This window comes from Chelonia mydas, chromosome 3 (assembly GCF_015237465.2).
Source record: "Chelonia mydas isolate rCheMyd1 chromosome 3, rCheMyd1.pri.v2, whole genome shotgun sequence".
In the NCBI taxonomy this organism is placed as follows: domain Eukaryota; kingdom Metazoa; phylum Chordata; order Testudines; family Cheloniidae; genus Chelonia; species Chelonia mydas.
In genome coordinates this window covers 145,140,998-145,153,590 of record NC_057851.1, presented here as the reverse complement: position 1 = coordinate 145,153,590, position 12,593 = coordinate 145,140,998, and the positions used below count along the sequence as shown (strand labels likewise).

Sequence of the window (12,593 nt, the reverse complement as noted above, 5' to 3'; positions counted from 1 at the left end):
TTCCTGTGTACCTATGATTCCCAATGACTTCAATGAATGCAGGATCTGGCCATATGATTTTTTTAATATGATGGTATCTCTTTAAAATCTGAAGTAGCAGTTGTCTGTTTTTGCATGAGTCTACAGAAACTACGCAAGTTCTACTGATACCACTGTCAGCTCTGGCACCTAGACAAACCTCTACCTGAAATCATAAGGTGCTAGTCATCCACACAGAGGCTTCATTTTCAGAATCATTTTGCATTTGTCACTGGCAATGTCTCCAGCTATATTTGCCCACATATTCTCTCAGGCCCCTGCAGGTCATTTTGTTTTGTAAATAATAGATCAGGAAATACTCAGACCTGGACCTTCTAGAATGTTTCGCATCTGGAGAAGCCAACTGTCACCCCACAATCACACGTCCCATTTACAATTTCTTCTAAAAATCATAAGAGGGCTCTTTCTCAGTAACCCCTGTCCAACCTGTATTGACAGGAAAAAGAATATCCTCTTAGTCATTTGAGTAAGACAAGTGGGCGGGGTGCCATTTTCTCTTTAAAAAAAAAAGAAAGAAAGAAAGAAAGAAAAGGGCGGGGGGAGGGGCGACAAATCAGACGAGTTCACTTGTCCCCAGATTATCTGAACACATGGCTTCCTTTTGAGGCCCAAAAGAGGATCTCATCACATGATCACAATCAACATTATAGAATATATACATACACATATATACATATATTCACTGCATGCCATTCTCCTAAGACATCTGCAGGATATGTACACCAATGTACTTATTTTACAGTTAACTAATCCATCTTCAAAAAATGCTAATTTGAGAGGACAGGAGATAATCATTCCTCAGCTTCAGGCTCAGATTATAAACAGAAAAAAGGACTGTTTTTTTATGAAAACATGGTACATCCATCTCTGATATATGCACTTATGTGCTGCCAAAAGAGACTTGCATTTATTTATAGATAAAGTAATCTAATTTCGAAGCCATTCTCAAATCTGAGAGAAATTTCCATGCCAAGTCAATCAAAATATTCAAATCAAAACCAAGCTCCTCAATGAAAATATGTAACCGACTCATTTCATGACACTAGCGGAACCTGTGTGTTCTATGGCCAACTCCTTCCTTAGTCAAAAGGATGACATGACTCTGAACGCAAAATTAGCTTTTAAGCCTCCTCTTTTCATTACTTCAAGGATGTAGTATTAGAATCCTTTGAGCTCCATGTTCAGAACAGTTTTTATAAACATTTGTGAGAGTTTGGTGTCAGCGTGAAGACAAACTTAAATATCCCTTTTAATTATGAAAGTTATGCTTACTTAAAACTGAGATGTACATTGACAACCCTTTGTCTCATGGACTATGTTCATTATAAGATGTTAGAATAATTTAAAATGAACTGAAAAACACCTCCAATTAAGTCAATTGACTCAATATGTAAAGCGTGACATATCTACAGCACAAAACCAGTGTCAGGTTCTTGAGTGACACATTATAGAGTAGTACAGTCTATGTTATTAAACAGTATAAAACCAAAGAAACATTTTGTAGTTCTCACTATGGAGCAAATGTTAGCATTATTCAAGTCACAATACTTTCAGCTTACCACAGTTTGAAAAAAATACCAGACACATACCATTCAGAAGCTAATAAGAAAGACCGTAGGTGGTCTAGGACAAATGACTCTAGTGCTCCCAAACTGCTCCAAGCTTCACCAACTAGTAGAGTGAAAATGACTTGCTCCTTGTCAGTTTACATTCAGAAGGTTATCTTTGCAACAATTTTTTCTATAATTTTTGCTATCTTACAGCAAAAAAACTTCAAATCCAGACTCCAGCGAGAAACTGCTGAATTGGAATTCATTTGCAAATTGGATACTATTAATTTAGGCTTAAATAGAGACTGGGAGTGGCTAAGTCATTATGCAAGGTAGCCTATTTCCCCTTGTTTTTTCCTCCCCCCCCCAGACCTTCTGGTTAAACTTGGATTTATGCTGTAAATGGCCCACCTTGATTATCATGCACATTGTAAGGAGAGTAGTCAGTTTGGATGAGCTATTGCCAGCAGGAGAGTGAGTTTGTTTGGGGGGGGGGGGGGGTGAGAAAACCTGGATTTGTGCTGGAAATGGCCCACCTTGATTATCATGCACATTGTAAAGAGAGTGGTCACTTTGGATGGGCTATTGCCAGCAGGAGAGTGAGTTTGGGGGGGGGGGGGAGGCCGGGCGGAGGGTGAGAAAACCTGGATTTGTGCTGGAAATGGCCCAACTTGATGATCACTTTAGATAAGCTATTACCAGCAGGAGAGTGGGGAGGGAGGAGGTATTGTTTCATGGTCTCTGTATATATAATGTCTTCTGCAGTTTCCACAGTATGCATCCGATGAAGTGAGCTGTAGCTCACGAAAGCTCATGCTCAAATAAATTGGTTAGTCTCTAAGGTGCCACAAGTACTCCTTTTCTTTTTTCTATATGAAAGCTTGTATTATGGAGAAATTCATGGTTTAGGTGACTAGATTTTTCACCCCCTGGCTTAACTGGAGAGATGAACAGATCTCTAGTTCAGCAAGCATGCCAATGGTTTTCTTAAACCAGATATTTTCATATGCCATCTGGTTTTTGTTCATTTTTTAGAACAGCAAATTCAACGTTTTTGCTTTGTCTACTCTCATTTTTGTTTCTCCAATTTTGAACTCATTGGTCCAAATGAAGAAGTTATTTCCTATATCCACAGAGAAGAGGTTTCTGTAGAGAAAGCTGGTTTACTACTTCAACAAAATATGGCTCTATGTGATAGGCCAGCAATTTCCATTTCAATGGTTCAACTTCAGCAACAAATGTACTTTTGAAATAGTTTAGCTCCAGTCCTGAAATTGATACCTTGTGGCAAGAATTCCACAGGTTGTGTGCTGTATTCAAAAGTATCTACTTTTATCAATTTTAAATTTACTATCTTTCAATTTAAGTGGCTGTCCCTTGCATCTAACTTACTTGCTCTATATTAGTCATTATTTTATATAAACTCTAGTTCAAAGAGAGAACATGATAAAAGAATCCCAGACTGTTTCATTTTCCCCTCATATTGAAAAATTCCCATGTCTCTGATCATCTTCAATATCCTCTATGATGAAAACTGATGCAAAGAATTTTAGTTTCTCTAAAGTGTCTTTATCATCCTTAATTACTCTCTTTACTTGCTGGTAGTCCAGTGGATCAACCCATTCTCTTACAGGCTTCCTCCATTTCAATATAATACCTAACTACAAAGCCATGAAGCTGGTGCAAGACAGAAAGTGGTGGAAAGACTTAATTCAGCACCATCATTGCTGCTGAGCCAATGGACGGAAATCAAAGAACAGAAGAGAATATCTAGCTCACAGCAACTGTTGTAAAGCCTTATTTATAAAGTACTTTGAAACACTCGTGTGAAGATACTAAGAGGTCAGTGTTAATGAGTTCATATCTAGTAAACCAGAAATATTACATTCAAGTATTTGTCACACAGATACACACACACACACAAACACAAAATCAGATCCTAACCACTAACTCAAGACATGTTAATTACTCAGTTTAAGCCTTGTAAAGTGCCCCCTGATAGGTAGGTGCCCCATAAACCTTTGTAATAAAATAATTTTTAAAGAAAGGAGACAACTTATGTTTTGGCTCTCCTATCGGAAAATGAGTTTTCACTTAAGTAAAAAAAAAAAAAAAAAAAAATCAACAGTAATTAAAGGCAGTGATTTTTAAGCTTTATGTTTTACTATGGATTTAAATCAATTCACCCTATTTAGTGTGAGGAAATAACAGTTTTGGTTAGAGCTAGACCTAAAAGTAGGCTTCCTTACCACAGCTATGTCAATACTCCTCAATTCTGATCCACAGCATCACCATCAACCTGCAGTTACTCCAATGCACCTCAACTTCGACCTACAGTATTCACTGCCATTCTAGTCCAGTCTTCACTAAAGACTCGTCAACACAAATTGTAACAAGCTGTATGGTAGTTCTGATGTGAACTAGAACAAATCAACAATTCATTCTCTAATGGCTTGCTCCAGAACTTGAGGTTCCAGACAGGAGAGGCACCACTAATCCACTGCACCACCTTCGTCGCAGTGGAAAAGCATTTTCACAGAAACGTGTATATTTCTACTACTGTCTATTCAAGCCTGGTTTAGGTGGCAAGGATGTGGTGTTCTGGTACAAAACAAAATGAAGCTTACAAAGGCACCTTTAGTTAGGTAAGAATGTGAACAGGTGTGGACTCCGGAAATTAGGAAGTTATTTTTAAAAAGGGTTCAGAGTAACAGCCGTGTTAGTCTGTATTCGCAAAAAGAAAAGGAGTACTTGTGGCACCTTAGAGACTAACCAATTCATTTGAGCATGAGCTTTCGTGAGCTACAGCTCACTTCATCGGATGCATCCGATGAAGTGAGCTGTAGCTCACGAAAGCTCATGCTCAAATGAATTGGTTAGTCTCTAAGGTGCCACAAGTACTCCTTTTCTTTTTAAAAAGATCACCCAGGGTCCTTGGAGAGGAAAAAAAAAGCTTCAACCTCCAAGTTAATCAGTGCCCAGAGAGAGCGTTGTGAAAAACCAAAGGACTTTCTTTTATTTAAAAAAAAGAAACAACTTATTTGATTAGAAAAAAGGAATGCTTCAGTGATCCATAGTCAGAAATTAATCATGTAACTGAAATTTATATTCTGTTGATCAACTGCTTCATACTATATTAGACAATCACAAAAGGGCCAGGTTAATGTGACAGCAGCATGGTAATGTACTAACAACTAGAAAATTCAGATTCAGAAGTAAGCTCTGGATTCTCCCAGGACACTAGAAAGCTTGGGGCTGAATGTGTCATCATGTATAGGATGGAGACAGTGTCAGTGAGAAGCAGGATAAGTGGTAACATCCTACCGAACCCCTGCTGGCCGGTTCTCAAAGCAGTATTGCCATCAGCTTTGGCGGAGTACAGTACCTTATAAGTTGCCAGAAATAAGATGGGATCAAACTAATCATACTGTGTATTTAATCAACTTCCTGCTAGCAGCCACCATTTTGAGAATGGAATTCATTTGTTTTATGCTTATTAACATATTTCCTTCTTTTCTGGTTCTAAGGCATTGCATACAATGTTGGTATGGGCTTTAAAGGAAATAAAAATATTCACTAGAGCACAAATAAAGTTGTCAAGTTATTTCTTTGACGTCTCCCTTCCCCACAATCAACTCCTATAAGTCCAACTGGTATTTCAGCTTGTAATATTAACCCATGCATATGACTGCTTAATTACAAAGGTCCCAGTCCTGCAATGAGCTCTGCACAAATGGATTCCTGTCCTTGTGTAGAGAAAGCCCTTCCAAAGTCAATTGGGATCTGCCCACAGGATATCCATAACAGGATTGGGTCCTAAATTTGAGCAAAACAGCTCTAGGTACCAAGAAAAATGGCTTGATTGGAGTACGTATGGCATAAGATATATGTTTGTGAAATCTGCAGCTCTAAAAGAAAACAACCAATGCAACCTGCAGTCTGTGATTCCAAAAAGAAACTGAAAGAACGTAAATCCAGTACAACTGAAACCCCAAATGTATGTTGCAATGCTCACACTGCCTGAAACTCAACAAAGCTTATGACATGCTATAATAATGGAAGGAAAGAACAGTGAAGGTATTTCGAAGATATTGGAAGCATAAATTCTTTTGTAAATGAAGTTCTAAGAGATTATTATAGACTAGGTTTGCAGATTTAGGCTGTCTGTTTGGATACCTGAAATGATTTATTAAAATGTAATGTTCAACCCAATGCTCCACTTGACCTAAAGGATTTAAAGGGATTGTTCCTTTTTTAAAAAAAAAAAAAAAAAAAATGATGCATAAAGAATAATTGAAAGGTATTTTTTTTGTTTTTCCTCCTTAGAAAAAAGGAATGTCAAGGTATTGCTATAAGGCCTCTGGGAGCTTTCAGGGCTTGTTATTGTGAGCTTTAACAAAGATTAACATTTATAATTGAAGTTAATCATTGACCTTAAATAGATGTTTAAAGAAAGTTCTACATATAGTCTGACAAAAAATCCCTTCCCCTCTCAGTTGTTCAGTTCGCAGTATCTTGTATCATCACCATTTTACTAGTTTTCTAGTAAACGTCCAGTAAACACAGAGTCTTCCAGCCTAAACAGGACCTAAATTTCTAATATAAAAACAAGCAAAAGTTTTTTAAACTTTTCAGACTTTTATGCATCAGAAATCAGCAACAAAATATGGAATCCTCCCTCCTCCTCACCCCCCCCCCCCTTGTACATCACTTTTTAAAATGTGTGTTTCCTGAACTCCTGACATTGTAGTTCACCTAAAGACAGATTTTAGTGCTAGGATCAACAGCAAGTATTTTTACATGAAAGGCCTACTTTATTTGTAATGCTCCTTTTCACATTTTTCTTACCACGCCAAATGTTTGTGGATTACTGTAGAGAACATTCACTTTAGGCAAAAGCTAGTACTAAACATTACACAGAACTTTTCTGTTTCACCACATGAAAATAATTACAACCTTTTCATATTTAGCCAAGACCAACTTCCTGGAGTCCAGACTAGCCCATTGGCTTAGCATACATTGTTCTACCACAAGTGTGATTCAGGATCAAGGGCAGCCTTGAGAGAAATCCTGATCATTAGACTAGGGGGGAACATTGAACAGCCAAAGGTTTCGGAGAGAAGAGTGAGATGTGCACCACTTACTGCCTGTCCACTAGTACAAGGATCAAGATTCCTCCCAAGGCTGGTGATAAGCTGCATTTCCACTAGGAGGACTTGCCAACATAGCTACAGCAGTACAGTTCTACCAGCAAACCATTTCTAGTGTAAACAAGGACAAAGAAAACGAGGACAAGTGTGTCTTCAGAGATCAGAACTACACTTGTACACAAGCCAGCCACTGTACAGGACGCTTAACAATGTCAGCCTCTGATAACTCAATGAGGAAAAGTCTGAGCTTCTGATAAAACAATCTCTCTCTTTTCTTTTCTTTTCCTTCTGATAAAGTATATTTGTGTTCTGGAAAGGTGCCAGATTGACAGACCGAGAAACTGAAGCCCTGTTTATCAACACAACAGGTAGAGAAGGGGAAATTTTCCATACTGTTCCACTGCCAAAGTATTTCAACCCTATCTTGGAGGAATTACTGCTGGAACGACATCCTTTCGAAAGGGGGAAAATCAGTCCCAATTGTGATGGGTGTTTGTGTGATGAGGAGAAATATCCATCAATATATAGGCAGCATCTTTAAAGGGCCATTTTCTTCATAGCCTCATTGCACCATTTGAGGCACCAGATTTTTTTCATGACAATACACTGATGTCACAAACACAGGACACTGAACTCAATACAAAGTTCAGCATGAAAAGAGCTGTGAGCTGAAGTTTTCATAACTCCTTCAGTGCCTTTGTACATCATCACTGATCACAGAAGCCAGCACATCATAATGGAAATAGTGGCAACTCTTTTTCAGTCATGTTATAGAAGACATGAGGCATGAATACAGGGGCCTAGTAAATCAAAAATAAAGTAACAATTTACTGTATATTTACAATATGCCTTGTAGGTTCACTCCCAATGGAATCATCATATTTGTCAAAGTTCAGACTTGTATCATAACTCACAAATGGGATTTAATTTAGAATTCTGCCATTCCAATAAAATCATCAAATGTAGCCTATTGAATAGTGACCGTTCTAAATCACTCTTAATATGTGTCCCTCCGCTCCTCCAAAGTACCTTAAATTGTATTATATAAATCCCAAGAAGGTACAGTCATAGACAGGTATAAGTCTCAGGTGGATCCCACAATTCTACCCATTTACATATCCTTTGAACACTCCATAAATAAGAGCTTTAGGGACCTACATTTTCACCACACATATTAAAGACACTTTTTGTTCATGTCTCAGCCAGCACATTCCATATGCCACAGTATATCTGCTAAAAACCAATAATGGAAACATCATTACCAGGCATGGCCCGGAAAGTGAAAGAAGAATCAAATGGGCAGTTATGTTTTTTTCCTCCAGCACAGAGGAATGACTTTTCCCCCTAAAAAAACAGGATTAGCCAGCAGATGACATGGACCATCCCTAGCATGAGGCCTGCTGGGAAGGTTTTATAAAGTGGCAACAGGACACCTTCTGTATTGCTAATCATATATACATGGCTGTATATGGCTCTTTACAGACCTAAAGCAGGACAGACTGAAAGGGGACCTAAGTTACATGCTAGCCATATCTATGAAAGACCAAAATTCTTGAAAGAATTCAAGAAAATTGCCTGCCTGGCACTTTGCTGATGTCACAATTATTCCACCTGGGGGCTCAGAAACAAGGTGTGTTAGTATCAATTAAATAGAACATCTGGAGGGATGGGCAGAGAGAGACATTGAAGCTGCTCCCTTCAGGAAATTCTCTACAATTTCTAAAGGCCATGGAGGAGCCCAGACAAAGGTGTCAAAGCTGTGGGGGGGAGTGGGGAGGTGGTAACACATGGGGATGACTAAATAATAATAATGTGATGACTAATACAAGCCACAGACACACACAGATGGGGACCCCACTACAGAGAGCTATTCAATGCCTTGAAACGAGAATACAGATGGGATATTTTGGGATGATTTAACGACTGTCGCCACCCCTACTAAGCCACTTGTACTTGTAAATCAGGAGCCAGCCACCCCCTCTGTGATGCAGCAAATACAGTCACATGCCTGGGGGAGGGGCCCCTCTGACAGGGGAAGCCCCCCCGCACAGCAGGGGCCACACGCCCCTGCCCTGAAGCAATCCAGACTAGGGTGGGGAAGGGGGGTGGTGCAGCCTTCGTGACAGGCCCGAGGGGAGACCAGTAATCCCAGCCCCAACCCGGCTCTGCCGTCCCTGGCCTTAGCCACCAGGCCCGGCTCTGGTCCTGCCCAGCCCCACGGTGTAGCCCAGACCCCGGCCCGGCCTCCTCCCCCGGGCCTCACCCCGCCCGCTCGGCCCCCTCCCCGGGCCGCACTCACCCCCAGAAGCCGCAGGGGCACCGGGGCGGCAGGCTGGGCGCCTTGCTGCGCTCGCTGCCGGCGTCTCCCATGGCAGGTCCGAGTCTCCGGCGGGGCCGGGGCGGGGGGTCGCTAGGAGCGGAGGGTCCGGGGCTCGGAGCCGGGATTCCAGGCCGGTCAGCTGGAGCCGGGCGCTACCACTGCGGCGGTAGCGGAGGGGACGGAACGGGAGCAGCAGCCGCGCCCGGCGAGGCCTGGGGGGGACACTGAGCTCCGGCCGGCGCCCCTCCCTCTCAGCGGCGGCTGTGACGAACCTACTCTCGCCGCGGGCCGCACGCACCCCCTGACCCAACAATACCCCCAGCTCCTCCCCCCGTAGTGCGCGGGATGGTATCGCCTGGCCGCTGGCTCAGGTGGGAGTGGCCCGCACCATCGTCCTCCGGTGGGGGAGGTTGGAATAAAGCAGGGGCGAGGGCCAGGAGACGGTAACTGCTGAGGGCGCCGATATCCAGGACTAATGAGTCGCATCCGGCCTCAGAGGGTTCAGGGGCAGCGGGGACAACAGAAGTATCTTGAGAGGCCTCCCTCCCACCACATGTACGTGATGGTACGGCCCGGGAAGATGGACCTCGGCCTGAGAGATGGGGTGAGGGTTGGCGAGTGGCGCATGCGCGATTAGGGGGAACCCGGAAGTGGCAGCGGAGCCGCCTCGTCGCGGGAGGTTCCCCCGGCGTGAAATCCAGCCCCGGCACCCCCCTGTGGGTCCGGCATCCCCTACTCAGACCCCGCCGCCGCCCGGGGCCTCGTGCGCCTGGAGGCGCTCGTGATTGAGAGGCGGGTCTGCGGGCCCGGACTCCTGGGTTCTCCGTCCGGACCACCCCCCCACCCCGTGTGTGACCTTGGGCTGGTGCCCGCTGCCCGCTCAGTGCCCGAGCGGTGCTGGGGCCGGTTCGCTCCCCGGGGTGCCCGACCTTGACTCTCATCGATCCCCTGAACCATTTCCCGCAAGACCCAGGGTCTTTGTCTGCCTCGGGTCGCTCCCCCCCCCCCCCCCAGCTCCAGCCCAGACCCCCTCCCCACAACACGCCCCACTGCTTAGCAAGGGTTTAATGACCCCAGAGGTGTGTCTGGGGACTCGTTGTTCCGCACGGTGTGGATCCTACCCGGTCCCTTCCTTTCTCCGTGCTCCTGTGAGTTTCATTGCCCTCGGACAGGAGCATTGGTCTATCTGTCATCCTCAAAACTTTCCCCACTCCATACCCCAAATTCTGCCAAAAGACACCTAAACCATCCAGAGCTGACTAAAATTAAATGAAAATTACATTTAAACCAATCTGGCAGAGGGGTTAGCCTCTCTACCATTTGTACTTTGCAAGTACAGAATCAGATTAAATTTGGCCCCCAAATGTAGGTGATGTAAGAACAAACCTATACAAATCTAAGACCACAACAGATATTTCTGAGAAATAACTCTTAATTTTCAATTGCAGTGGAACACAATTTTTTGTTAACAAATAAATATTAATTTAGTATTTGCTACTGAAAGAGTATAGCACTGTACAAATGATTTGTGGTGTCTATACTTATGATTTTGTTTTCTGCATATTGCATCCTTCAGATTAAAGATTACCTGCTTGTCTATTGGGAGCAGGGTTGAGAAGATTCAAGATAATTGTGTCTTACAAAGTGAGAGAGAAAGACTTTGCTTTCTCTTTCCTGGACATTTTCTAATTTTTCTTTGTTTTCCCTGATGTAAAATAAAAGTAATCTAGACTGAAAATGCATATATTTCCTTTATGTATGGCAAACATAACACACCGCACATAAAAAAAACCAGCCTTAAACTGACATTGAAGAAGGAAAACTGACGAGTCTTTCTTCTTGTCTGAGCTGAACAAATTGCAAAAAGTAAAGCAGCATAAACAGAAGAGTAAAATACATTTTTAAAATAATCAGTTACAAGTTTAGAGCACTCTAGCGCTACAAAAATGGGAGGTTCTAGCATTTAAGTATTTGAACTGGAGGTCAGGAGACCTGGACTGTATTTCTGACATAGACTTGGTGTGTGATCCCAAGTAAGTTGTCTCTGTGTGCCTCAGTTTCTCCATCTGTGAAATGGGAATAACGATATTGACTGACTACTGTAAAGCGCTTTTTGATCCTTGGATGAAAAGTGCTATGTAAGTGAAAAGTATTAGTATTATGATTAACAATGTAAGGTAATTTTAATATAGTTTATTATGGAGATGCTGGTTGCAATTCCATAGTTAAAGTTTTTCTGTTTTGCATTTAAAGCAGGGTTGGATTCAACCTTTTTATGTTGTATGATAAATAAAGCATATCCTCTCCAAACTTACAGCACTTGCTCTTTGAGTACAAGTAAATCTGATCATTAGTTTATAAATTACAGGGTAAAACTGGATCCTTTAAGAATTTTATCATCCTGTGTCTTTTCTTTGTCTTGAATTATCTTTACAATGGAGTAACACAAATACTTCATACTTTTTGTCTAGTTAACATTAATTGAGATCTTATCTATAGGCTACACTTTGAGAAATTAAATTGCAATTATGCTACATTATTAAAGATTGGTGAATCTAATCATTATGATTATATAGGCTACAGACAGGCTCAGGTCAACAGTTTGGGTAACACTTTATGTAGGGCCATTCTGACATCAGAGGTAACTCAACCAGTCACCATCTTTCCTCTACAGCTAATTTGAATGCAACAATTGTATTGGTTGCAGTGACTGGTATGCGGGAAATAGAACACCTGTCAAGAGTTCTTGCTGACAACTTAACTGATCCAAATGTCGCTTCTCTTTAAAGATCTGGTGGCTGTATACTAGTCTGGGCATCAGTGCTTTGTCCTCACCCACAACTATTTCACATTTGGGGACAATATATACCTTCAACTCAGTGGCACTGCTATGGGTACCCGCCTGGCCCCACAGTACGCCAACATTTTTATGGCTGACTTAGAACAACGCTTCCTTAGCTCTCGTCCCCTAACGCTTCTACTCTACTTGCGCTACATTGATGACATCTTCATCATCTGGACCCATTGAAAAGAAGCCCTTGAGGAATTCCACCATGCTTTCAACAATTTCCATCCCACTATCAACCTCAGCCTAAACCAATCCACACAAGCGGTCCATTTCCTGGACACTACTGTGCTAATAAGCGATGGTCACCTAAACACCACCCTATACCGGAAGCCTACTGATCGCTATACTTACCTCCATGCCTCCAGCTTCCATCCAGGACACACCCCACGATCCATTGTCTACAGCCAAGCTCTAAGATACAACCGCATTTGCTCCAATCCCTCAGACAGAGACAAACACCTACAACCGCATTTGCTCCAATCCCTCAGACAGAGACAAACACCTACAACCGCATTTGCTCCAATCCCTCAGACAGAGACAAACACCTACAAGATCTCTATCAAGCGTCCTTAAAACTACAATACCCACCTGCTGAAGTGAAGAAACAGATTGACAGAGTCAGAAGAGTACCCAGAAGTCACCTACTACAGGACAGGCCCAACAAAGAAAATAACAGAATGCCACTA

The 12,593-nt window shown here is 42.3% G+C and overlaps 1 protein-coding gene across 2 annotated transcripts in view; it reads right to left on the bottom strand.

Moving 5' to 3' along the window:
- The window catches only part of ZFAND3 (zinc finger AN1-type containing 3), a 240,902-nt gene extending 230,117 nt beyond the window's left edge, over nucleotides 1–10,785 (bottom strand). For both annotated transcript variants that reach the window (XM_037895532.2, XM_037895531.2), the window contains exon 1: nucleotides 9,039–10,785. In XM_037895532.2, coding sequence (XP_037751460.1) covers nucleotides 9,039–9,109 — 71 coding nt within the window. In that variant the 5' untranslated portion in view covers nucleotides 9,110–10,785. The remainder of the gene's footprint in view (nucleotides 1–9,038) is intronic.
- Between the last annotated feature and the right edge of the window lie 1,808 nt (nucleotides 10,786–12,593).